The following is a 26,895-nucleotide window of genomic DNA, read 5'->3' as shown; positions in this document are numbered from 1 at the left end:
CTCCACCACGTGCTCCAAATCCAGGCGCCCATTGGTTGCTTGCAACGTCAATCCCTCCTACCTCCCGCCCAACAACAACAAACAAGCACCAGCGCACCGTTGCCAGTTGCATTTGAAGGGCACACGATCAGCTTGTCGGGAGGCAAGGACGCTGCTCGAGAAACAAAACGAAAACAATGATGGGGAACTCATAGCCAGCATCTGAGACTATGTTCATTTAACGAAGGGGTTCCTGCACGACGCCGAGCTGTAGTCCTGCTGGCTGACGGTCCTCAAAGTGGAGCGATCTGCAGAGAGAAAGAACAGATTGTCCACTAAAACACTGACGGGCTGGAGTCTGTTATTAAAAGACAGGAAAAATGAAGTTTGCTCAGCTTCTGCTGAAAAGCAGCTCCGTCTCAGGGATACCAAAGCAAGTAGAGAGGTTTGCTAAGTTCTCCCCCTCTCCATTGTCTATGAAGCAATTTATTGACTTCGGTAAGTGTTTCGAGGAGTATCGATTCAGTCGGACACTGTTTGCATGTTACATCATTCTTTAGCACACTCACAGGGCAGTTACACAACCCCTTGACAGCTGGTCGTTGACGGATTATTGACCGGTTTGATGCTGTTCCCTCTGCAAAAAAAAAAAAAGAATACACATACTGCTGCTGGTTCCTCCATCCAAGGACAGATCCAGTCCACAAAAACAAATCCTGGATGTCATTTCCATGTTGACATTTAGGAAAGGTTGCTGTGTTATTTATTTGATTGGATGTTTGCTCAGTGTCTCTCTGTCCCCTCACGTGTCTGCAGGCTCGGCCAATGCATGTGAGAAGACCTCTTTTGTGTTCCTGCGGCAGGAGCTTCCTGTCAGACTGGCCAACATCATGAAGGAAATTGATTTCCTCCCCGACAAGCTCCTGGGCACTCCGTCCCTAAAGCTCCTCATCAGCTGGTGGGATAGTTTTAATGTTTCGTAAATAACTCTTCCTGCACATCACGAACAATAGGCTTCAGATGAACTGTAGCATGAGAGTCCTATTGCATGTCTGTTGTTGTTTATTTTTCAGGGTTCCCAGGCTATACCAGGGTAGACGTTGTACTTGTTTCAGCAGGGGATAGTTATGCAACAGTAGTGTCAGCGTTATTGAAGACCTGTCACTATTTCTCAAAGCATCAACAGGTCCATTCATGCAATTTGTCCTCCTTTAGTTTTGGTGAATCCACCTCGTCACACGCTCACAGATATGAAAACATTGCCGCTGATGCTCCGTCACCATCAAATTGCCTCCTTCCTCCCCATCATGTTGTCTGTGCACCCGCTGGCTGGACGCCATTGATCTTGGAAGCATCTATTTGAATAGACAGACTAATGCACTGGCGGTCATGTTGGTATGCTATTCCTATGTAATATACCATAATATATTCGGTTGTATCATAAAGATGCAGCACCGATTTTGAATTTTGAAGGATATGCATACCACTTGGTGCATGGCAGCATTTGTTTGTGGTCACAAAACCCTCACACAGTTAAAGTTAAATCGGCGAGTGTTAATCTGTGTGCACATGCACTGATTTCAAGGTACACTGTAAATAAGGTTGTAAACACCGAGGGTGCAGCCAAGTATAGGTGTGCATGTGCAGGAGAACTATCTGTTGTGTGTTTTCAGCTGTTAGCAGAATAGCTGTAATCCTTTTTCACTTGGAGTTTGATTTTCTGTCATAGCTACTTCCTGACATGACACTGCATGTCTCCTGCAGACTTTACCCTCACGTGTCGAGTATGTTTGCACAAGTCATGTTAAGACACGGGAACAATTAGCACAATCCCCACCCTTTACATAAGACCTCCTACACTCTGGCTTTCTCTTCTCTTTTCTCTGCTGTCACGGCCTTGATATTTTCAATCAAGCTTGTCAAAATGTAAAGCCTCCAAAAAGTTTATTTCAAGAGCTGTCGGAATGATGGGACATAGTCCAAAGTGTGAGAGCTGAAGGTCAGTGGAGGGACAAACCACACTGCTGTTCACCTTTCACCCAGTCCCTCCACTGAGAGTGTGACTCACTGAGCTCAGCACGTCTGCGTCCACTGGCCTCCAGATACATTCTGTGATAAAACAAGCATATATTATTTAAAGAGGACAGTGTTATTCTAATCATGTGGAAATGCTCAATGCCTAATTACACCGTTGTTTAACTGGTTAAGATCTTTCTTTTTTTTTACCATGTCTGTTTGCTGATTAGTTTTTAATGCTTTCACATGAATGTGGCCTAATCACCATTTTGATTTACAGTAAAACAACTAGTTGAGTTTGTTTCTGTATATTTCTTGTAAAATCCATTATTTTGTGTCCGCCAGGTATTCCCAGAGTTTGTTGGAGATTGTAGACTTCTTAGAGAAGGATCCGGATGATAAGGATGTCCTGACAAAGTAAGTCATTTACAGACGCTTTCTAGTGCATACATATTGCTTCTGTAAACTTTAAAGGCATTCAATTCAAAAATCAGAGCAGCGGGGTGAACAATAATTCTGTAATTACTTGATAACTGCCAAATTTTTAACCTCATGTTGCAAAATTCAGATCAGTCGAGAGTGCGATCAGACTCATGTTCTCGTACCTCATTGTACAGCTTTCTGAAGCTTTCTTTTTCACTCAAATCCCGGCCCTTTTGTTTAGCAGGCATGCCATTCTCACTGATGTGAAGGTATACTAACAAACCCGGTACGCTAACAACCCCTCAAATACTCAAACGACCGTCATGTCTTCGCCCTCAGCTTTACACAGACTCTGGTGCACGTCCGCAATCGGCACAACAACGTGGTGCCCACCATGGCTCAGGGTGTGGTGGAGTACAAGGACGCCTTCGGCGTGGACCCCGTCACCAACCAGAACGTTCAGTACTTCCTGGACCGCTTCTACATGAGCCGCATCTCCACCCGCATGCTCATGAACCAGCACAGTCAGTATAGCACTCTGTCATTGACTGTGAGTTAATCAACACGGTTGCTCACATTCGAAGCTCATGTCCTTAAATCAAACTCGATAAAGTGCCGATAATGTTTACGAGCAGTTTGAAATGTCACAGCGCATTTTGTACTTTGTTTGTGTGATTGTGTCCGATCTCATTTTTAAGATTTAACGCTGTAGAAAAGACACCCAACTTACCATCATAGCTTGTCAGTAGTTTTATTTCACTGAATGATACAACACTTCAAACTGGACATGTGCTTCATATTTGACTTAATATTCACAACATCTAGGGACAGTGAATTGTGTCTATACGTATTTTTAAGTCCCACACACATTTATTGCATTTTGCCCTGTAGCATTAATCTTTGATGGCAGTGTGAACCCAGCCCATCCTAAACATATTGGCAGCATCGACCCCAGCTGTGACGTTGTGGAGGTAATAAAAGGTAATGAATGATTTCCCTCAGCTCCAATACTGCTGTCTATACATACACACACACACACACACACACACACACACTGGATGTGTTATCTTTTATTCATGACTGTTTGACCTTTTATTATTTGATATTTTTAGAGTCAGTACACAAGGTGGGAAGTGAATAGACCCTCATATTAAATTGGAGCTGTCTATTTCTATTTGGAGTATAGTATAGTATTCTGCATGTTAGTGTAAACTGCTTCAAAGACAGAAACCATAATTTCCTCTAATAGTGTTCTCCATCTCTCACGGTGTAAAGTAACCACAGATGATTTATTTTTATTTTTATTTTGCTTTCTAGATGCCTATGAGACGTCAAAGATGCTTTGTGAGCAATATTACCTGACTTCTCCTGACATGGAGATCACAGAAATCAATTGTAAGTCTATCAAAACAACCACAATTTCCCTATTTGCATTCATTAAAAGTTACTCTTGTCTATACTGTATCTTTGTTGTTTCGCCTGCATAGTTTCTGCAGCGGCTGTCTGTGTGAGAGGATAGTTTCACTGGTGTGTTCCTGAACTGAACCTTCTACTATACTATAGTCAATCTTTGTTGGTTCAAGTGAAACCCTTTGTGTCAATGTCCTGTTAGCTGGGTCTGCCAAGAGCTAATGCAGCATCAGACATTCCTCACTTTGAACAATTATCTACAGATGAACCTTAACATTGTATCATGTTCCTCATATATATTGCTTATGCATCTGGGGTTGGAGAGCATTACAAACTGTGGGTTGTATGATTACATGCATAAAAAAAGACTCTTATACTGTATACATTAATAGAATATGTAGTTTATTACAATACACGTGGTAGTTTTTGCTACATCAGTCAGAACATGTACCAGAGCTTTGAATACAAACTGTACACACTTGGCCAGAGTTAATATGTTGTTTTATAAAGCAGGCATTTGTCCCAGAGGTCTGCATTCACCCACTGGTGTGCTTTCCAGTCAGGATGTCTGGGTTTCAGATTTGTCATAGTTTGAATATAGTGCCATCCAGATGATCAGTATTATACATTTTTTTCACAGCCAAGAACCCTGACCAGCCCCTCCACATTGTCTACGTGCCATCCCATCTGTACCATATGCTGTTTGAGCTTTTCAAGGTACAGTACCAAACAAGCCTGAACACCAGACGGATGTTACTCCTCACCGTGTGTCCGCTCACTCATTTTGTCATCGTTTTCTCTGTCAGAACGCCATGAGAGCGACAGTAGAGACCCACGAGATGAGCCTAACGCTGCCCCCGATCAAAGTGCGAGTCTCCCTGGGAACTGAGGACCTCACTATCAAGGTAGATGAGTCAAGATAGACAACTTTAGTACTAGAATCAGTATTGTGCAGGGGGAATAACACAGGGATAAACCAGAGTTCAAATTATACTAACAAACATGTGTTGTTGCACCATTCACTTCCATCAACTATACTACATGTCCATGTGGACCTTGTTAGTATACAAATAAGACTAACCCTTGACTTGATGCACAAAGCATGACACTGTTTAGATTCCATCCAAATGGTAAATGATGGAGAGCCGACAAGTTCGCTGCTGCCAGAACAAGAAGGAGACCCTTGTAAATCCAACATACCTCTCCTTCATTTTTAGATGTCTGACAGAGGAGGGGGAGTCCCTCTGAGGAAGATTGAGCGTCTGTTCAGCTACATGTACTCCACGGCTCCGAGTCCAGTCCACGAGGACAACTCTCGCAATGCACCACTGGTGAGGCTGAACCTGTCTTCGGTGTTGATGAGTGTCTTCGTCAGTACACGGTGTGCTACGAGAATACAAACATTTTAAATTGGGATTAAAAGTCAACCAGATGGTAGATCTCCCTGTTCCAATCACAGACTCACACAACTGAGCATGTTGCAAACTGTAACCGTTAGATAAACTGAAGACCTGTTTACAACACAAACCCTCCACAGTGTACACACTATGTTTTAAATGTGACCCTGTTGTTTTCCCTTCAGGCTGGTTTTGGCTATGGCCTCCCCATCTCTCGTCTGTATGCCAAGTACTTCCAGGGAGACCTGCAGCTCTACTCTATGGAGGGTTACGGCACCTCAGCTGTCATATACTTGAAGGTGAGGACTCCACTACCTCCAAACACACGTCAACAATAACCTTCAAAAGCCTAGTTGGTGTAGAGTTCAAATATGCATGTACTGTCAACAACACAGACTGGATTGACTGAGTGGTAGCAGATGTAAAGTAACTTTGTAAAACATTCCTTGTGCAACTAATGTGTGTCTTGTTGTGAGTTATAAATCAGCTCATGTTCCATGTCAGGAGACCTTTGCTGTCTCTACTTAAACCAGTAAATCAAGCACAGAGTTAACTTTGTAGGAACTGGATCTCACTCTCATTCAGGCAGACGTGTCTGTGTGATAAGGATGCGGACTAACAGGTTGCCTTCTGTTCTGTATCACAGGCTTTGTCCTCAGAGTCAGTGGAGAGACTTCCTGTTTTCAACAAGTCAGCCTTACGGCATTACCAGACGAGCATAGAGGCTGACGACTGGTGCATGCCCAGCAAGGATCCAAAGAAAATGGGCAATTCCAAGGGGACTCTGTGATGGTGGACGGAAGTCTTACATAGTTTGAATTAATGAATCTTAGAATTAAAAATAAAAGGGTCCATGTTGGAGGAAATGGACAAACTTGTTCTGTAAGTGGGGGAAAGGCACCAAAGGCTTTCAGCATGCTACTGGAGCTGGACTTGTGTACGCAGAATGTCCATTCATTTCTCACAGAGAGAAGCCTAGATGCAGGGAAATGGTCATTGTTGGTGTCAAGAACCAGATAAATGCACCGAAATAACTGAACTGAAATATTACTACCGGCATCAAAACATTTCCATGTAATTGTATGATGATTACGGGCTGCTAATGGAAATGGAAACAAGTATTAATCTTCTTTTGCCACACTCACCTTTCAGTTACAATAACCCAGTTACACTTTGTAAGTAAGCTGTTTGTGTTTATGTCCATTTTTTTTCTTTCAAAGCATATAATTTCACAATTGTAAGACGTAAGGAAGTTTAATTCAATTTTGCATTAGATTAAATAATTATCAAGGCCTAGAAAAACCCATCCAAAGCCAGCTGCAGCTGGGTCATTAGAGTGGGAAAACATTCAACGACTCCAGCATTAACACAAAAGGAGCAAAGTCTGTTCCTCCACTTTTGTACATGTAAGCATTTCAGTCCTTCGTAACTTCCAGCATTGATTCACACAGACAACTACAGCATTTCATTGTGGCTTAGTTCTATTACAGCATTTCAGAGACACTATACGAAGAATTTGCACTGGTTATGTTTGGTGTAAAATCACATCAATGTAAAGTCAATTGTTCCATTTCAGTCTTTTAGCTTCTTTTATATGTGACGTTAACGTGATTGATGGATGTTGAGTTCCACATGGTAAAATAGAGCGTGCCTTTCTGGAGAAGGTTAATGGCTGAAACATAGTATTGCAACATATTTTAAATGAATATATATGGTTGAACTGTGAATATTTGTATTTGAAATGTAAAACTGCCAAATTAACCATGACCTCCACAATAACAATTTTCCTCTGTTGACAGAGAACTGAAATACACACTTTTTAAACTTTATACAAGAAAGTTTTTAGTGTTTTCAAAGAGCAACTGTCTAGAACTGCACATTCATTTGATAATATCAAGTGCTGCGTAATGATGCATGTGTTGTACATTTAAATGACTTACTGTAAAGGGTGTGAAGGTCTGTGGGTTGAATGGTGATCTACAGAGAACTGTATTTGAGCTTTCTGGGATGTCACATACACAGAAAGTTAAGTGTTGCTGTCACACACTGCTATATGCAAGATGTATTGATCAAACAGATATTGCCTTATCTGTATCTAACAATTTCACATATTCCATTGTCCCCATTAGCGGTCATACTTTCAAACATACACTGTACTTCCCAATTATGTCTTTGCCAAGTTTGTAGCATTTAGAATTGAATTGAGAGCTTGTTGATTAAAATATGAACTCACTAACTTCAGATGATTTGTAAACTGTCTCTGCACCAACAGACACTTTGCATTTGATACCGTATAAACAACAATCTGTACCGTGTCGCCACAGTAGAAGGACCAGTGAAGATAGAAAATAAAAATCTCACTTCTCAACACGTGACTAGAGATTCTGCTGTTTATAGGGTGTAAAGCACGCAGCATTGTGTGCCACTGCTCTGTGCAACATCGCAGGAAGTTGTTGCATGCTCATTGTCCCCCTGACTCCCCTCTTCTGTCCCCACAGTTTGTTTTAGGAAACTTTGCTCTGTTTGTGTGTCACCATCCCGGACACAGTTCAGTGGCTTTTTCCGTGACCAGCTGCCAATAGGGGTTTGAGAACAGGCTGTCCTGCCCCGTCATTAGTGTGCCCACATGCCACACTCTACTCTGGGTTTGTGCCTTTTCTCTGCTTGTCTCTCTGAATTCTGTTTTCCAGTTCATTCAGGTATGATTACAAACACAGCATTATGCAAGCTCATTCTCAAAGATAAGAGCAAAGAAAAAGAGATTACTGCAATGTCAGAATCACCACTGCATTCAAGTTAAGTTAAAAGCCAATTTCCCACTTCCCGTTATTATGTATTTTTATTATTATTAATACATGATTTAAGAATATAGGCTCTCTCTGCCTGACTTTTACTGGTCTATTTTAAGAGTACAGGGAACCAGGCCTGACACTTCAGTCATCCAGACAATGTTCCCTCCAAAGAAGATGTCTGGTACACATGCCGACTGACAGAGCTCAGCTACACCTGTTTACATGTATGACCTATGGACTGCCATAGGTTTGGTTATAATAACACTGGCACATCAAAAGAACAAGCAACTGTTGTAAGATGGTGAGGTCACTGATATGACACTGGCCTCCTTTACCCGGATTGTTGAAAGAATGTGGAAACTGGAAATTCAATTCCTATCATTCTCCAAAATGTTTGCATGAAAAAAAAACGATATCTTTGTCTTAGTTATTCCTTTATAGTAACAATCTAAAATGTATGTCTGCTATGTGTGCACTGTATCATTGGAGAGGAAGAAAAAGCTCCGGTTCCTTTCTCCCCATTCTCCTCTTCAACAAAAACACCATACGATAGATCAGCAGGGCTTCTCTCTCCAGGCAGCAGCCTCAGTCGCATGAGTGCTTTCCTCTAATATACACTGATATTATCTCCCCATGTCAAATTAGACTTTACACCTTGATAAAATAGACCGAGATGCTCACACCATTACAGCATGCTGTTGTGAATGGGCTGATTAGCGCAGGTCACAATTTAAGGTTTATCTGAGACTTTTTAAAGTACTTTAGTGGTCTTCCTTTAATCTAGAAGTCGGGATGGAAAAAAAAGTTTGTTGAGTTAAGGTGGAGATTTTTATAAAACTTGACAAGATTATTAAAGGTTCTCTATACCAAACTCAGAGCATATCTAGAGCCTCCACGTGGTTCACAACATAGCGAAGGCTGAGCCGGCAGCTTGCAACTAACAGTGGTAACAAAGGCAACAGTGCTGACAGAGCTAACTGTGTTTACCTGTAGGGGGGATCAGAAATGTGTGCACTACTAAAGCAGTGCAGAGCAGCAACCGTGAGCTAACCAGTGGAGCACGCTCACATGTACCAACATGCACTAAAAATAACACGCAGCCTATGTCAACAAAGAACAGAGAAGCTCGGTTAACAACACACACACACGGGAGGAGAGCGACTTCATTCTCTGCTCAGGCAGACATTACTCCACTACATCTTCACATAGCAAATAGTTTACTGTCAATGCTCCGGATATCAAATTTAGCATCTTTAAGTTACCAGCACTGTTTTTGCAGAGTGGCCTCTGTTTAGAGAGAGTTGAGAGAATTATTTTTTTTTTTTTCTGGCTAACAAAAACGGTCTCATATACATCATATACTTCATGTGCAGTCTACTGGAAGAAACAAGCACTTGTTGTGGAGGGCTTTGTCAAGTGTTTGTACAGCAAATAAAGGGGTATCGCGAGAGCATTAGCCCGAGAGTGAGCATTAAGGCTGGTTGCCAGGTAGATATGGATCCTCTGAAGTATGTGGCAACACTGTGATAGAGAGACAAGACTAATTGTATTTACTGACACTCATGCCACCATCAAAGAAACCAGTACCTCCACTGATACACATAATGGAAGGATTACAGAAAGAGAAGTTGTGGAGATTGACGGTGCTTCCATGTGACCCAGTGGACAAAAATCCTCACTTGTCCATCACTATAAATGATTATTACTATCGTAATTATCACAACAATTTTTATCAGTGGATTGCTATTTCCTCAACTGTCCCTCAAATCTCTGTGTATGTCTGGATTAATAGTGAATTAATTCTCTCACGTGCAGCCTCAAACCACCATCTATAAATCAGTTTTAATGGTAGTCATGTGATTAAAGTTCTACTCCAGCAAAGACAAGTTGCATGTAGTTTCTTCTGTACTGTCAAAGAGGGATTTCTGTATGTTCCAGACAAAATCCTCTTGGAATGATAAGCAAAAATATAAAAGAGACACCTGTTAGTACCAGCTCCAAATAGCAGGCTTTTCGCTTTCCATAGTCAGCAGACAGGAAGATGTTTCTATTAAAACTGTCAGGTGACAGGCTTCATCAGTACAGTATCCCCTCAGGTTCCAGTAGTAAATATTGCTTCATGGGAGATGGCAGAGGCAGCTGTGCTACACCTCTGTGGCAGAACCCACCCAGGCTGGCTCTGATGGCACATCTGGTCAGGTGAAGCAGGCTCCGAGGAGAGTTGGTGCAAACAGCAAACAAAGAGTCGTAGAAGTCTTTGTGTCGCTGAGTGAGCAAAAGAAAAACAGGTAAAGATTTTACATCTTATCAGGATTGTAAATCATTTATAAAACCCCACCTTTCAAAACAAAACAATTGATCTCTTTACACAGCTTCTTAGGCTCTGGCCTACTTGTTTTTTAGTTTTTAACCAAGAGAGTAATGTTAATCTTACTCACTGAACACATACTGCATACTAATCATGTACAGTTTATCATTGTACTACCTTGTAGCAGTCATCAGGAATGGCAGCTCTCCACTTATTTGTGGGCTTTATGCGTTCATAAGAGTTGATCATGATTTCTACGGCTCCGGGATAGTCGTAGCAGGTCTGCAACACCTGCACAAAACAGCACACAACATTTTATTATACTGCACAAGAATCTTCATAATGTGCAAAATATTTTCTAAAAACACAAGTCTCCATCTCTGTACCTTGTGGAACTGGGGTGGGTAGATCCGTGCTGCGTTATGGTTGAGCAGCAGCTGATAGCAGAGCTCAGGTATGGCAAAGGGCCTGACATCAGTCACTTTGAGGACATATTGAATAGGGGCACAGCCATTGATGTCCATGGCTCTGGTGTCAGCTCCGGCCTCCAGCAGCATCTGCATCAGGACGTGATCACAGTTCCAGGCTGCCTTGTGAAGAGCTGTTTTATTGTCCTCTTCTCTGAGGTTGGGATCTTGGAGAGAAGGAAAATGTTGTTGAAAACAAAACTCAAAGCATTCCCTGGATGGTACACAATGTCAATATAAGTACAAAAGTCCCAAAAACTGACCAGCCTGGTGATCCAACAAGAGGCGACAGACAAGATGATGATCTTGGCTGTAGGTTTGCTCTTTAGAGTCAAAAGACCAGAAGCACGCAGTCATCAGGGGCGTCTCCTGGAGAGAGTTGACTGCATTCACAGATGCTCCGTGGGCCAAGTAGAGAGCGATCAGCTCTGGGATGCCGAATCGGGCTGCTGTGTGTAAAGGTGTGTCCTCCTCATTGTTTTGGCTGGGCATATCTACATTAGCACCTCCATGGGGGGAAAAACCAATGGTTATTTTGTATCACTTTCATTAATCTGCTAATATCCATTCATCCTTCCCTCCTGACCTTTGAGGATAAGCTGCTTGGCACAGTCCACAGACTCCCTGGTGATGCAGTATTGCAGGGGGGTGTGTCCGCTCAGCGACAGGCTGTTGACTTTTGCCCTGTGAGCCAAGAGCAAGGCGACACAGTCACCGTTGGAGACCTCGCAGGCCACATGCAGCGGCGTCTTCCCATTGGGCGTCTGGTTTATGGCGGCACCTTCTTGAAGAAGCACCAGTGCTGTTTCCACAGCATTGCACATCACGCATACATGAATACCCATCGCCCAGGACCTCTCCAGTTTGTAGCCTGGGAGCCAGTAACCTGTAGCAAATAAGACAACTAACTACTTAATCATTCAGGATCCCAGTGGCTACTGGGGCCCGACAGGAACACAATATTTCCGGTCAAACGGAGAACTGTTACTGTATGGTTATTTCACAGATTTCTGTTTGTGCCGTTTCCTCTGTTCTTTTCTTACTGGTTTGAAATATTGGGGCTTCACTTAGAAATAATAACATTAATTAAGAATGTTTTTTTTCTTCTTACAAACTTTTAATTTTGATTGTTGTAGTTTGTCATGAACGTTCAAGGTTATAGAGAAATACTTGGAAAAATGTTTTCAGGAGCTGTACAAGTACGGGTCAAAGGTGCTTGTACTCTGACTCACACTAGATTTACATCTCATAATGGCTTTGTTCTTTTATTGCATTACGTTTAATCCCCAGGAGCCTGAGCACGTTATTGTAATTCAGCTAGTGTCGAGTGTTTGTCATTGCCAGTTTTAGGATGAATGGGGATTTAACACCACCTACTGGAAAAACTACAGAATGTGTTTACAATCTATTTTTCTAACTTAATGCTTTGTTAAAACTATGATGTCTCACAATCTTGTTTATTCTGGATTCTCACATGATAACTCATATTTCAGGGCTTTAGTGCTTGATATAGTCTGACAAACATAGAGTATATCAGCGTTGATTTTATTGCTGCTGGTGAAATGTGGCTCAATCTCTTTCTACTTTCTCCGTACCTCGTTTGTATGAGGCCAGCACCATGCTGGGGTCCTCCACCTCTAGCACAGTGTCAATGTCTAGCTTCCCAGTGTGCAGAATCTGCATGACCTCTTGGGCGTCGTTCGCCTGCAGGGCCTCCAAGAACTGTCGCTTCAGCTGTTTGACAGCCAGTTGTGTGGGGCTCAACTCCTCCATAAACTCTGTGAAAGAAGGGCCTCGCTCCTCGTATGGCACTGGCGAACCAGCCGGCTCTGACACTAACGCTCTCCACACAGCATGGAGGAGATTGCAAATAAACACACAAATAATAATAAAGGTGTCAATCATACCCACACTCCGAAAACCCAGCCATCAGATATGGGAGGGGTGTGAGCAAGAATATGAAGAGGGTCAACAAGTGACAGGAGGGAGCCGACAGCGAGGAAAAAATAGGCCTGAAGTGAAATTAGGCTGAATATAAATAGAAAGGAGAGAGGGAGGTACTGGAAAGCTACAGCTGACTGGCTGTTCTGGAGTCAGTCTGTGGAGATGTCCACTAAGAGAAAGGCATCAGGCAGCGGATGGTCACATGGTAAAAACAGCAGGCCGTAGGGACGGCAAACAAATCAGCTTGTTCTCTTCTATTGTTTCTTTACATGACTATCAGGTTTCCCATGATATTCTAGACAGAGAAGAATGAAAAAAATGTACAATCATATACAGTCATAACATGCTTTTTGCAAACAGTTTTGCTGCATGGGGCAGAGATTTCTGTCCCTAGCTAGCAAATGACCACTAAAAACTATGTGTAGGAAGTCAGACAAATGGTGGAAAAAAAGAAGAAACAAAAGCAGACTATGGACAGTGACTGCACATTTTATTCATTGTGACGGGTAGCTGCCCTTTCAAACTTTTCAGGATGCGAAAAAGAGAGCACGGTAATGACAAAAGAAAAGGAGGAGGACAGTAAGCAGCGCAGCTTTTTAAAAGAGTGAAAGCACGGCTAGCAGTTTGTGGTGATTATCTTTTGGTCTCTTAATACATGAAAGACAAACCCTTCCGGACATGACTCAAACGCCTGCCAGGAGCACCAGGGTCTCATCCATACGTTGGTTTCATCATGCCAGGCAAGCTCAGTCAAGCACAAAAGAAAAGATCCGGGAAACACATTTTGGCCTGACCTTTAAGCTCCTCAGCCCTCAGACAAACTGTGCACACATACTGTCACGATAGAAAACAAGGCTTCTTTAGGATTCGTTCAGCATATTGCTCTCAGTGTTTTACTATACATACAAAAGAGTCAAAAGAGTGCAGTCGGCGGACTGAGTTGACGGGGCTGGGGTGGGGGGAGGGGGGGGGGGGGGGTATTCACAGAAAGGTTCAAGTGTTAAAAAATATTCCATAAGAACACATCATGAGCAGTTTATTGAAGTTGCACTGGAGCAGCGCTGTGGTTATTTTAGAGGAAAACAACAAGCACGGTGGGGGAGTATTTTCAAACTTTAAATCCTTCATTTGATAAAAAAACATTTGAATCTAAATCACTTTTAATGAAATGTATTGTTTTGGCAATAGTTAGTAATCATACAATTCTGGATAAATCATTGTTAGGTGTTAATAATACTCGCATTTTGAATAATTTATCATGAACAGTCGTCAGTTGCTTTCATTAAATACAGAAATAAATAAATAATAACATTAGTACATCAGTGATACCTGTATTACTGTGGGATTGCATGGAGGTATCTGTAACCCTTACTATATTTCTTGCTCTTAACCAGTCAACAGTACACCAGGCAGGGCCTTTCAGACAAAAGGGAATTATAACCAAAGCTGCCTTCATTTTGATCACGGTGACACTGGTGTCTCTATATTTACTGTAAACCTACGGAACGATTCTCGAGGAATGCTAAAAGAAGTAACACAGGGAACATGTCTCTCAGTGAGCGTCATAATCCTAAAACAAGGATTGCGTAAAGTACACATGTCAAAACAATTTCAAAAAGGTATATTTCTTTTATATCTAACAAGTAAATCAACATGTTTCAAGTCTTACCGAACCAGTTTCATAGGAAAATTAAAACTAAATTGCATCTATCAGGTACAATTTCCAGTGTAGCATCAGTAGTATCAGGCGTTATCATCTTTGAGACAATTTCTGGACTCACTGCATCTGTCCTCCATCACAGAGATGACTTGTCTATATGGCAACATTCCCAAATATTTTTCAGAATTAAAGTAATTTGCAAGGTGAACTTTGTCCTGTAATTGTACGAAAGAAAAGAAAATAACAATTATAAATCTTTATTTAGTCTACTGTATACGCTTGGACACTCACACTGAAGCGGGTAGAGTTCAGAAAACTATTCTAACTATTCTAGAAGTTCTACAGGCAGTGGCGGGGTATTACTTTGTTATTGAGAGAGAATACAAAAAGAGGTCAAAAGCAGGTTACGAGCCGTGTCGAAGCAACATTATGCATCTAAGCAGGAAGTTTCATTTTACCATTTTTTGTTTTGTTTTTGTGGTACAGGATTGGTTAGTTACAAATTTCATGATTACATTGTACCTGAAGTCTCCATCAGAACCAGTCCAATGAGTTACAGTATGTCCTTGTCGTCATTCATACTTTGTGAACTGCTTTAGTATGGTACATGTATACTGTAGGGAGCATTGGACAAGCCAGTGCAGAGGTTCAATTTACAGTATATGCACTTCCAGTGTACTGAGAGAGTTTTTTTCTCCCTATTAAACTTGGTTCCTGCTTCAGCTCCTATTGGAAAGTTCCAGTGTTGCCTCCTCCAGTGGTGAAAGTAAGCAGCATGGGGACACCCAGTGGTGGGAGATGAATACTGCCTCATTTATTCCCCCTCACAGGCCTGACCTGTATGAGCTTTGTCAAAGCAAGAGAGCAATTTCACTGAGCTATGTATCTGAACAGGATATACATAAGTCTATTGAAATGGCACAGCAGACAAATCTGTATTATCACTCGACATGATCGTCTACGGGAGCTTTTATGGGTAACACAGACGGCTCTAAAGATGATCTGGGATGAGGATGAGATAAACTTTTCACAGACTTTTTCTAGCTATGAATAAATAAACCTAATTTACAGCAATAAACAGCTAAATAAATAGAGCTGAGTAAATCTTAAATGGCCAAAAAACTCAGGATGGGAGTAAAATGAGGCAACTGAACGGGGCAGGATCCTATTATCCAACGGCTTGTTTTGGTTTAATTTGCTTGGTGGAAAAGTCACTCAACAGTCTCCGACAGTTGGGTGTGTGGCTCCACCAGCGAGAACTATTAAACTACTGAGCAGGCGTCCCTCAGGGTTCATTTGTGGGACCTGACGCTCTGTTCCTCGAGACGCTACTTGGTGTGGTGCTACAGTAAAGCGGGAGGTCGGAGATCTAACAATTCACTTCACTCTGCCGTGCTTTCTTTGTGCGCCTCTTTCTGCTGCTGCTCAAGCTCTCGCTTCCGTAGCTTCTCGCGTTGTTTCTCCACTTTCTCTCGGTTCCTCTTGGCCTTCTCCATCAGAACTTTAAGGTCTTTGATCTTTTTCTTGATCAGGGCACGGTCCTGAGAAGAAGAAACTCCAAGGGCCTGAAACAAATAAACCCCCATAAGTATCTTTCCTATTTTCCACCTCATAGTCTATGATATGACCGTTTTTTTAAAGGATCACTTACATTTATTTTGTGACATCTTACAGTTGAAGAATAAACATTGCTCTCTCCATGTAACCATGTAATGGCAGCACTGTTTCTAAATCCCCCCCAAACATATGTTTGGCATTGCTATACTGCAATTTCTTGCACTCATTGGCTGACATGTGTACTGATATATCTGTGTTCTTTAATATACAGTATATACGGTATATACAGTATATATATATATGTGTATGTGAGCATGTATGAATCACTTTGAACTTACCTTGAGCTCAGCACTCTCCAGCTGTAGCAGCTGTTCTCCATCTATGTTTTTGGCAGTGAATTCTGGGATGTGGTGTTCTAAGTTGAGGCCCAGTAGCCAGCGGGCCACTTGCTGGGAGGTCCACTCAGTGATGCTGCAGTTCTGCCAGTGATACGGCTTCTGAGACTGTCCCTCGTCTAGGATCTGAACACATACAACAGGAAGAGAGACAGACAGGGAAAAAGAGGCAGATAAGATGCAAATCTTTCCAACTCGAACATACAGTAACATAATGTTTAATGAATGCTTAATGAGCTCAGATGAAATCAACGACACATTCAAGACATTTCCCAAGTAACTGTATTCTGTAGCAACACATACTACTTTGTGGGAAAATCCTTCATCACCATGAATGATGTGTGGGAATGAAACACAGACAAATGGCTTTTACGCAACAGACACATAAAGACATGTATGCAGTTGAACACAGGTCTCACCTCATCGTCTATCATATCCAGACTCTGAATGTGGCAGCATTGAAATAAACAGAAGACGACTGGGTTGTTAACAGGGAAATCAATATAGCTTACACTATAACAGCCTTGGACCAGCATTTGAATACAATGGGCCAGAAATGGTGCATTTTAAATGTTCATTTTGTAAGCTTGTATTTAGGGGGTGTTCCCTTGATGTGGTGAAATCATTCGCAGGTATATTGTTTGTTTAACCGTTCAGATAATTCATCTCATCTAGCAAACTACCATCACCTCATCCGACTTCCATTAATAAGACAATATTTCAAGTTCGTATGTTTACCTCATCTGAGGAGAGCACCAGTGTGTGTGAGCGTCCCGACATCTTGGCTTCACTCAGCAGGCCGCTGATCTCCACTGAGCTGCTGCTGCTGGCACTCAGATCATCGTTCAGAGTGGGTGCCTGAGAAATCAAAAACACACTTATAAGACTGGTGGTTAAGAGCCAACTGGCTCTGAGGCTGAGTTTAGTTGATTAGATGGAGGGCTTCTCTATTTCTATTTCTTAAACAGAGAGACTGGATGAGGAGTGAACACATCAGAAGGATTAAGACTTTTGCTTTGAGCACGTACCAGAATGATCTATGTGCTTCTTCCTAATATTTGATGGTCAGTAAAAAGTACATTCAATAATGTATTTATGCTGTTTGATAGACTGCAGGACATCAGGGTTGTGCACATCCCTCATTTTTAAGACATTCCATTATAGCACAAACTGAGTGGTTGGAGATGATGTAGCTGGATGCTATCCAATTAAAAAAAATCTCTCTCTCTCTGTGTCCTTGTGAGTGTGCCAGAGTGTGGACATTTATGGAGTTACAGTATTAAGATCCAAGATCTGTGCACAAACATGCAAAGACAAGCTGCTGCTGAGAAATACGGAGTAAAAGGAGGAGAAAAACTAATGTTAATATACAGTATAGAGCAATAGTTGTTCTTACAGGCCTCCCTTTCTCCTCCTGGAATATACAGTATTTACATTGGTCCCTGAATAAAAGACTTATGTATTGAGTGTCAAAGACAAAGTGTAACATTACATATATATATAAGATTTCGAGTTAAGGTCTAGAATTTCATCTTACATGCAGCTTCATACTGTAGCTCAAAGAGTTCTGTCTGAGGTAAAAGCGAAACTAATCTTAGACTTTCAGCTCTTTGGGCTGAATCCTCACTTAAAAGCTCCTCGTAACTATTAATGTGAATACATTCTGCGTTGATTTATCTTCTGATGTGCACTCCTCTCAAGCTAAGAACATGTCCTTGGAGAGAGAAATGGATTTGATTGGTGCAGGATCAAAAATAATCTCCTTTTTAATCCTACGGTAACCACATCGGATATTACACAGGATTAGAAACAGTTTTCATTCAAGTTCCTACACTGCAACGAATGCCCATGTTAACAACTTTAATCTTATTGTGTCAGTACGGCATCTAACTGATTGAATGTGCATTATGAAACAGAACGATTTACTAAATTGTGATTTAATACTTAAAAACAGATCACACGATTGCTAAAATGGACATTTTTTACAGTGTCGTGGAAGGCATAGTTAAGATTATTAAAGGATTATTGTTATTTAGGATTATGTAGGAATACTCATTGATTTTCTTGGAATTATTAATGCAATTACGCATGTTTTGAAGTACCCTAATTCTCTTTATGATAAACCACCTCTTAAAGCACAAACTCATTTCCATTTCAGTGGATTGAGGTATAATTGAACCAAACACAAAACAATACAATACCAAGAAATATGAATAGGAGAAGAAGTGGGGCGATGTAAGGGAGGTCTGTTCAACAGAAATAACACAACAAACATCAAAGCTAAATGGCAAGAAAACTTGTCATCAAACTTACAGTATGAAGGTCTACATATACAGGTCTGGCAAAAAGTCTGCTCTGACTCAACTTATAATTACATTAAAACAAAGTCCTCACTGTAAAGTATCTGTAAAGTGAATCATTATTTACAGTCACCAAACCTCATGTACCTTGGCCTTGAGTTTCTCTGAACTGTCCTCTGCTGACGTCTCTGTGGAGCTGAGAGACAGAGAGGAAAATGATGCAGAGGTCAGTGGAGACGATTACTGCACCACACATTCATAAACAGTTTCTGGACTTCCATTTCTAATAACATCAAGAAGGAGTTGTCCAGTCCTGTGCACTAAATAGTTTGTGTATATTCTGTACACTCATCTTCTCAAGTTAAATTTCCTCATCACTGGGACCACTTTGACCACATCAATCCTTTAAAATAAGCTTTACAGGGAAAGAAAATCACTTTGAGTACCAAATAATCACAAAATATGACAAATGAATGTTAGTTGGTATGTGTAGAACTCAAAATGAAAACATGGCATTCCAGTATTTAATCTTACCCAGTATCCGGAGCTTGTCTGTGTTCCTCCACACAGTGAGAGGGGCTTGACATCGCAGGAGACTGAGAACCTGAGATCACAAACGCCCCACACTGAGATTACTCCTACTTCAAGTGATGAGTAGATACAGTTTCAGATATATTAGTGACCCTTCGATCCTTCATTATGGTATGTGCTGTAGTGAGGGTGCAGGAGTGCTAACCTGCAGTGGACGGCCGGTGCAGTGTTCGTCTGGGGGAGCTTTCTGCGCTGCCAGGGGCCCCGAGGACTGCAGCTGCTCCATCACAAGAGGCCACACTACGAATCGAACCAGGCCGACTGCGGGCTGGACTGCCGTGTCCTTCTGAGACCTGAAGCCAGACGTAAAGGGACAAAAAGGAAACAAGAAATGAAGCAAATGAGGAGTGGGAAGTGAGATAAGACCAGAAGATGTGAGACAGGAAATGCAGAGAAGAAGAATTGCGATGGAAAGAAAATGAATGACAAATTTAAAGGGAAGAAAAGCAAAGGCTCAGCAAATGAACACAGAAAAAAGGAATAATAAAGTGCAATCAAAGTAAAAGTGATGTGAACAGCCAAATGCGGAAGACTAATCTGAAAGAAGTCACTTGACATACTTTCAACATTTCTAATTCCTCGCCCTCTTTACCCCTGGAAGCCTCACACTGCCTGGTTTCTGTGTTCCTGCCAATTCTGATCCTGCTCTCGAAGTTGTTCATCCAATCTAAATCCATGCCTGCTCTAGCTGAGTTAAGTGACGGCATTAGCCAGACGAGAGCCTTTCTTCCAGAAAAAGACTATTATCACACGCCGGGGAGAGACAGTAAGTTGTGACAGCGCCACAGTCTCAATTAGTGCCGCAGAGCAACATGTAGCCATTAATTCATTAAAGGAATAGAGCGGAATGGACAGCGGTTAACAACAAACACAGAGGATGATGAACACACACATATTAATTAAATAAACACATATTAATTGTAAGAATAGTCAAATGAACACGTATCTGGTCGATATTTCAACAGATGTTGTTCAATAGCAAATCTGTTGGTCACTGAAAAAGAGATTTTAATACAAACCTCTCCCTCTGCAGAGCTGATGCTGTCTCGGCCGATTCCACCGTAGCTCTTCTTTTTGCTGGGTGAATGAGGAGAGGCCTGCCTCAGATCTAGAGTCACACACACACACACACACATATATATATATATATATATACACACACACACACACACACGCACACACACACAAAGAGTGAAAACAACTGTGATTTAGCTTAAGTAAAAAGAAATATACCGTATAATCCATTTGTTCACTAATTGTTGGGTTTTCTTTTGTTTCAGATTTATTAAGGGACACTTAATTTGACCTGACATCCCCATTAAATGAACTAAAAAAAAAAAAAAAAACATCAACGCAGTTAAAATATCAAGTCTTTCACAAACAGTAACACCATTAATTAGGCAGGCAATTATAATGTTTCTGCTCATTTCCTGACTGCACACGGAGAGGCTGTCAGAGCAGAGGAATGAAAAACTGCAATAAATTCAATTTAAAAGATCAATTCAGCAGATTCCGTCTGCTCCTCCCACATGCTCTCTCTCTTTCCTTTATGTCCTGATCCATCCGTCTCCGTCAGTCCACCCTGTTTAATATTGCATAATGGGCTGCGTCACTCGGATCAGTGCAGATCCAATCACTCTGTTATTCCGTCTGCACCGTACAGTATCATATATTGCACTTATCTGTGCACACAATGTTCTGACAGATGCAGCGACTGAAATAAAGCCGGCGCAGCTTAAAAAGACTTGAGGAGAACACAGCCAGACAGATGAGTTTAAAAGGGATTACGAGTTTGTTTTTGTTTGCAGAGATTCAAAGTGCAACTAGAGTCAGAGTTGAAAGTGTGTGTGAAGGTTAAGGCAGCAGAGGAGGGGAGGATGTGTGAGTAAGAAATCTGTGTGTGTGTATTGCATTTTGTGTGTGTGTGTGTGTGTCTTAGCCACAAGAGAGTCAAATCTTTTCAATGTCCTTCACAGGGCAAGAGATGTCAATAAACCGCAAGGGTTTAAAAAACACGGGTCATCTTCGGGACAAAAACAAAAGAACTAGGTACTTTAAATATAGTTGTTACTATATTTAAACAATGAACGCTAGACCGTATTTTTCAAGACCATGTAACAGAATAGAAACCCTAGTAACCCTTTGCGAGGAGATGGAGATTCATGTGTTCATGTTAACACGTACTCAACTATTTCAGCTGTCACTGCATTCATTAAATGAACATTTCTACATTTTGCTTGCTTGCTGAGTGTTCTATGGTCAAATCAACACTTCTCTCATGCTTGTGCGTTCAATATGAAACTTGAGCGCCCAAAGACTGGGAACAGGGGGAAACAGCTAGCCTGACTCTATTGATATGTTTACGAAAATAATCCACCCACCAGCCCCTCTACAGCTCAATAACGTGTTTAATTTGTTCAGTGGCAAACATGAGAGTGGTATCGATCGTGTCACCCAACTCTATTCTATATTTCCCAACATGTAGAACATTCATTGGAATCCATATCATAACAAAGAACCTGGCTGAGACTTGTCCCCTCACAAACACACCTCTGGCTTGTGCTGCAGCCCTGTTGGGGCTGTGCTGCTGAGCGCCGAGCCTCTCGGCACTGTTGCTGTTGTTGTTGTTGTTGACCTGGATGCCGTTCTGCTTCATCAGCTGCATTAGCTCGGACTCTAATGTTGCAATCTGTAGAGGGAGAGGAACCGATCAATGAGCATCTACTCGTCAAAAAAGCTGCTTTAAAGCACTGAAATAAAGGGCCAACATGATGACGACCACATCATTTATCTTTTGATTCCATTCTTAAATGTGTATATGTGTCTTATGGGTGTTGGTGTAGTGCACATAAAACGCACAAGTAAAGTCAGTTTAGTTAAAGCATCACCCTCTTGTCTTGCTGTTTCCTTAAATTACAGATTATACTGTTTTTCCACCACTCTTGCTTGTGCCACACTTCACCATTCAGCCTTTACAATGCAGTGCAGTGGGAGAATGAACGAATGAATGCTCACTGTGCAGAATAATAGCAGGGGACAGTTGGGTTGACTGCCTACTCAACTGTGGGGCATGGCCTGAGACTTGAGCAGAAAACAACACAACTGTCATGTTTTAGGACTAGGAAAGCGGAAAATCAATACAGAGTTTGACATTGGAACCAACCACAGGCCTCCGGACACCAAGTCCATCTGCCGTCACTGTCTAAGGAGGAAAAAACCTTTACACGTGGCAGAAGTGGCACAGATACCCCTTTAAGCAGTAGTGATGGAGTGATGTTACTGATCTTTTTGATAATGTTGATTACCAGATTTAGATTCAATTTCTCTTAAACATTTACAGCGTATGCTATTAGATAAAAAGTACTGCATAAATAAATGTAATGTTTCATCAAGCACAGAGAACAACTGAAGTGTTTATTAGTTTATTTTAATTTTAGGGTTGTTTGGGGGGCACAGAGCGGCATAAGGGAAAGATGGAGGTGAGAGATAGACAGAGTAGACTTTACAGATGTGGTTTACCCTGACTTGCAGTCCCTGAATCTCAGCCAGGTGAGCTTTCTCAGCCTCCTCCAGCCGCCTCCTCTCTGCATCCTCCTTCTGGATGAAGTCCACCTCTCTGGAGAGACGACAGGGAGAAGAAATCGTAATGTGGTGAGTGGGTGAGAGCTGACAAGATTCAATTACCTGCGTGTGCATGTTTCACCATGAGTGACAGTGCCTGCCTCTCGCATGAGTGTGACTGCTCATAGTGAACACACACAGACACACAACACATATCTACAACCAACGCAATAAAACACACACACACGTTTTCATCCCTAAGAATATTAAATTCAGCCGTTTCCTCTGCTTTGTCCTTGTTCTGTGAGCTCTACGTCTCTCCTCAGCATAGAGAGTTTGTTTCATCAGTTAACTTCCATTTTGGCCTGCAGGGCCAGAGCCAATTAGAGGCAGTCCGACTGGAGCTGAGCAGGAGAGGTTGTGATGGGACTGACCAAAGAGATCAACGTACTGAAAAGCAGGAGAGCTGTGCTGCATGAGAATGGAGGCTCGGCTCATACTAGTGAAATGTATAGAAAGAGGCACTCTGCCTCACAGATGGAAACACGTTACATATTCTCTCTTTCTGTTCAGTGAAACGAGAGAAGCTGTAAAAAGGTCATGGAATGGAAAGATTATAAAGATTATGACTGTGTATTAGGGCCATTGGAGGAAAAAGATAAAACTGAGACGAAACTCTGAAATTTGACTCATAATTTAATAATTTTTACCTCCAATGGCCCTAAGGATTGATACACTGACCTCATTGAAGACATGATTCATGATTCAGACATTTTTGACTGCATTATCGTGCATTAAACTATGACAACCAAAGCAAAAGACTGGTCTGGTCTGAAATCGTAAGATAAAAGAAGACTAAAGAGTCATCAATGGTCAGTTCAGGACAAGCTGCCTGGGATCAAAATCTAAACACGTTAAAGCGATCAAGGAGGCCGTTCACATCAGAACAGAAGGTCCATCTTTGAACATAACCAGGCTTTATGATCTTCCCTCTACATATACATAGAACCACCTGTTATCACATGACCAAACTTGAGTCATGTGATGACAGCTGAGCTATTTTAGGAATATTTTAGGTTGTATAAATGAGGGAATGATATAACCCCCCCCCCTCCCTTCGGAGAACTTTCAGAATGTAATTGGGAAGTTTGGTGTGTGTAAGTGCTTCTGAAATGGAGATTTCTGGCTCAGAGTCTGAGAAAAAAACTAAATTTGAGAAAAAGGCCTTTAAAGATATGTTTTGTAAAATCACGTATATTTTAGATTCACTTCGGGTGAATATGGCAAAAAACATTAGCGAAAATGTATGTTTCAATGTGCAAATGAGGCATTACCTAAATAACTTTTGATGAATTTTGGAGAAATCTACAGATGCAAGTAGACAAAGTAGTACTTTAATACACTGAAATGTGTATTTTAGATGTTTTCTTTCCACTTTTCCGATAGAAGACATGCAAAATAGTCCAAAATCTCAAAATTGATCACTGCATGATAAAATGATATTTTTGCCACTAGTGTCTCGCCTTCATGAATGTAACCAACATTTTCTTAGTTTGCCAACACAGAAAGTACAACAAAGTACAACTGGAGACTTTCTGTGGTACTTCTCGCCATAAAATTAGGAAGTTTTCCATATTCAGAATATATTGCTCCCTCGTTCCATAATCATGGATTAGGATGACCATTTGAAATCCAGGTTTACTCACTTCTGTTGGAAGTCTTTGATGAGCTTCTTGGCCTTGTTGTACTTCTTCTCTAGAGTTTGGTACTGGGCCTGGGCCTCCTTCAGGTGTTCGTTGACCGTGTGGCAGAGGGTCTGCGCTTCGATCCAGTAGCTCTCCAGCTTCAACATCCTCTCCTTGTTCTCCTCGATGCTGGCCTTCAGCTGGCTCTTCTCCTTCTCCCAGCGCTGCTTCTCTCGCTCCACTGACGCCAACTGCACAGGGACAAAAAAACACTTTAGTTACAACATGGGAGCTTTTAACAGAAACGTACATATTACTGACACTGAGTAAGGAATCCTACACAAAAAAATGCGTTTTCGATAAAAGCTTTTCACTTTTACTTTTACCATCTTATACAGTTTGTCTCTCAAAGCAAAGCATTAGTCGATGTATGTTTACCGTCTGCCACTACATGAACACATTGGATGAGATCAAAACACACCAGATTTTCAAAAACTGTGCATGACATCACACAACGCTGATGAAAGGGAAATGCTACAGAACAAGTCTTTTCTTTTTAACAATGTTTGTATTCAGAGTACAAATTGCATGAATTTATTTCTCTGTAAAAGGGGATCTTCTGCTATTCCTAAAATAAAAGCTTGTTGGGCACCGCTTTTCTGATGAATTTAATCACATCAACTCTCAACGCATTAATCTGGGAATTATTTAAATCACACCATTAACATTTGACAGGGCATATCAATTATACACTTCAGATGTGTGTGTATAGGTAAACATACACATATGATACACAGAACTGTTAGAATTAACCAGAAGCTCTACAACGTGCTCTCCCTTTCGTACTTAGTTAATATTTGTAAAGACAAGTAGTGCAGCCTCTTAAAAGAAGCTTAATAACAGTCCTTAAAACATCTATTCTTAAAGCTTTCCCATCGAATCTGAACCCCGGCCCCTCTGTTGTCCTGACACTAGTCCCACATCCTTTTACAAATTATTTGAACTCAGACAAACTTTTCACCCACAACAGCAAAGTTTTAATCTCTTACCTTGTTTTTGAGCTTCTGGATCTCGGCCTCGGTCACTGTGTGTTTGATCTGGAGCTGTTGAGAGCAGAGGCGTAGAAAAGAGAAGATAGGGAAGGGAAGAAAAGAGAGGGCGGTCAGATAATCAAATGCATGGCTGCGCAGGCTCTCTCTGCTGTCGATACAGTGTGACGGACAGAGGCAGCCGACCCTGTCCTTTCCCTGACAGCATCCCAGCTCCAGCACTGACACACACTCTCAGAGGAGAGGAAACACATAGATAGACAGAGAGAGATAAAAAGCTAGACTGTTTTAAAAAGTAATTTAACATAGCATTAATTCTAAATAGCCTTTTTTTTCAAAATGCAATATCTTTCATTTTTTCATGAAGTCTGACACGTGAGATGGACGGAGCAGCAACGGAGTTATGCATGAAAGTTGAGAAGAGCAGTGCTTTACAGACAGACAGACAGAGAGAGATAATGACAGAGCAGAAATTAAAGAGAAGAGGAGATGGAGAGGAAGAAGTAGATATGGAACAAGAGATGTGGAAATGGGAACAAATGAGAACGATAGAGAAAGAAAGAACGTAGGAGGGACAATCAGAGCTATAAGAAACAATACAATTGGAAGCATGTGAGGAGGGCATCTTTTAAGTCCAGTATGAACAGGAGGAATGATTACAGCCACCAGCTGTACATACTGTATGGCCACTTACCATTAGCACAAAGTAACACAGTAAAACACAATCTGTCTGCTTGTTCCAATGCTTAATTGAAGCTTTATGATTGTTATGTTTCTTATGGCTTACCTATTACAACAAATAGGAATATTCTAGATGCATTGGCATTGTTTTAAACACATTTCATCACAGCTCAGCAGGGTATATGTGGTATCTTTCACTTCTCTTGACATCCAGCTCCTTTCCTCAGGCTGTGAGACCCGTAAAAAACGTTCTGCACCCTCCAACGTATAATATAGTTTTTGCTTTTTTGTGTTTTTCTTATGTAACAGAATGGTATGATTAATTAACTGCATTTCGATGCACATTCCTGTTGTATAATGACATGAATGGAACCTTGAACCCGATTCGAATATATTATCTGTGAATTTGAGCAATGTTCGGCCATGCAATGGTCTACAGACATAAACTGTGATAAGTGGTTAAGTGGTCACTCGTGAAATTGCAATTTGGTAAAATGCTTGGAAAATATATGTACAATATAGATAACTTAATTAATTCAGTGCTTGTCAAGATGCTGATTATGTTTTAACCATCTTGCTTTTATTTTACATCTGCTGATGATCAGACCAAGTTTTGTTGAGCATTCATCCACAGTTTGTGTGTGTGTGTGTGTGTGTGTGTGTGTGTGTGTGTGTGTGTG

General features: G+C 41.3%; 3 protein-coding genes across 4 annotated transcripts in view; 1 reads left to right on the top strand and 2 right to left on the bottom strand.

Annotated features, from left to right (window-relative positions):
• The first annotated feature begins 78 nt into the window (after positions 1 to 78).
• Positions 79 to 7,593, top strand: pdk4 (pyruvate dehydrogenase kinase, isozyme 4). Of its 2 annotated transcripts, XM_031854141.1 has the most exons (11): positions 86 to 477; positions 796 to 937; positions 2,341 to 2,412; positions 2,758 to 2,942; positions 3,310 to 3,399; positions 3,736 to 3,813; positions 4,469 to 4,545; positions 4,635 to 4,733; positions 5,046 to 5,159; positions 5,411 to 5,524; positions 5,872 to 7,593. In XM_031854141.1, exons 1-11 carry the CDS (start codon positions 360 to 362, stop codon positions 6,013 to 6,015), a joined length of 1,233 nt encoding a protein of 410 aa, XP_031710001.1. In that variant the 5' UTR covers positions 86 to 359; the 3' UTR covers positions 6,016 to 7,593. The 2 variants fall into 2 exon arrangements, with proteins under 2 accessions (XP_031710002.1, XP_031710001.1); XM_031854142.1 differs by lacking the exons at positions 3,736 to 3,813; positions 4,469 to 4,545; positions 4,635 to 4,733; ... (1 more) ...; positions 5,411 to 5,524; positions 5,872 to 7,593 and having other exon boundaries at positions 79 to 477; positions 2,758 to 2,968.
• Positions 7,594 to 9,369: 1,776 nt separating this feature from the next.
• On the bottom strand, positions 9,370 to 13,077 carry asb4 (ankyrin repeat and SOCS box containing 4). The gene is made up of 6 exons (XM_031854140.1): positions 12,388 to 13,077; positions 11,379 to 11,678; positions 11,056 to 11,298; positions 10,712 to 10,959; positions 10,503 to 10,616; positions 9,370 to 10,282 (listed from the first exon to the last, which is right to left on the bottom strand). Exons 1-6 carry the CDS (start codon positions 12,695 to 12,697, stop codon positions 10,094 to 10,096), a joined length of 1,404 nt encoding a protein of 467 aa, XP_031710000.1. The 5' UTR covers positions 12,698 to 13,077; the 3' UTR covers positions 9,370 to 10,093.
• A 679-nt stretch (positions 13,078 to 13,756) lies between these two features.
• The window catches only part of ppp1r9a (protein phosphatase 1, regulatory subunit 9A), a 45,806-nt gene continuing 32,667 nt past the window's right edge, over positions 13,757 to 26,895 (bottom strand). The window contains exons 7-19 of the mRNA XM_031854232.1: positions 25,535 to 25,765; positions 24,507 to 24,736; positions 22,759 to 22,855; positions 21,790 to 21,928; positions 20,259 to 20,347; positions 19,385 to 19,532; positions 19,183 to 19,252; positions 18,796 to 18,844; positions 18,550 to 18,594; positions 17,087 to 17,206; positions 16,768 to 16,791; positions 16,292 to 16,474; positions 13,757 to 15,961 (exon numbers count right to left, since the gene is read on the bottom strand). Of these exons, the coding sequence (XP_031710092.1) occupies positions 15,779 to 15,961; positions 16,292 to 16,474; positions 16,768 to 16,791; positions 17,087 to 17,206; positions 18,550 to 18,594; positions 18,796 to 18,844; positions 19,183 to 19,252; positions 19,385 to 19,532; positions 20,259 to 20,347; positions 21,790 to 21,928; positions 22,759 to 22,855; positions 24,507 to 24,736; positions 25,535 to 25,765 (1,608 nt within the window). The 3' untranslated portion in view covers positions 13,757 to 15,778. The remainder of the gene's footprint in view (positions 15,962 to 16,291; positions 16,475 to 16,767; positions 16,792 to 17,086; positions 17,207 to 18,549; positions 18,595 to 18,795; positions 18,845 to 19,182; positions 19,253 to 19,384; positions 19,533 to 20,258; positions 20,348 to 21,789; positions 21,929 to 22,758; positions 22,856 to 24,506; positions 24,737 to 25,534; positions 25,766 to 26,895) is intronic.

This window comes from Anarrhichthys ocellatus, unplaced genomic scaffold (assembly GCF_004355925.1).
Source record: "Anarrhichthys ocellatus isolate YVR2014 unplaced genomic scaffold, GSC_Weel_1.0 scaffold14, whole genome shotgun sequence".
In the NCBI taxonomy this organism is placed as follows: domain Eukaryota; kingdom Metazoa; phylum Chordata; class Actinopteri; order Perciformes; family Anarhichadidae; genus Anarrhichthys; species Anarrhichthys ocellatus.
Note: the sequence above shows the minus strand (reverse complement) of the source record. Positions and strands in the feature narration are given on the sequence as shown.

Coding starts and splice junctions, on each gene's coding strand:
- asb4 (XM_031854140.1), bottom strand. CDS start 12,697: ATGATTGACACCTTTATTATTATTTGTGTGTTTATTTGCAATCTCCTC. Junction 11,299..11,378: donor CAAGCAGCTTATCCTCAAAG/GTCAGGAGGGAA, acceptor CCCCCCATGGAG/GTGCTAATGTAGATATGCCC. Junction 10,960..11,055: donor CTTGTTGGATCACCAGGCTG/GTCAGTTTTTGG, acceptor CTTCTCTCCAAG/ATCCCAACCTCAGAGAAGAG.
- pdk4 (XM_031854141.1), top strand. CDS start 360: ATGAAGTTTGCTCAGCTTCTGCTGAAAAGCAGCTCCGTCTCAGGGATA. Junction 938..2,340: donor CTAAAGCTCCTCATCAGCTG/GTGGGATAGTTT, acceptor TGTGTCCGCCAG/GTATTCCCAGAGTTTGTTGG. Junction 2,413..2,757: donor GATAAGGATGTCCTGACAAA/GTAAGTCATTTA, acceptor CTTCGCCCTCAG/CTTTACACAGACTCTGGTGC.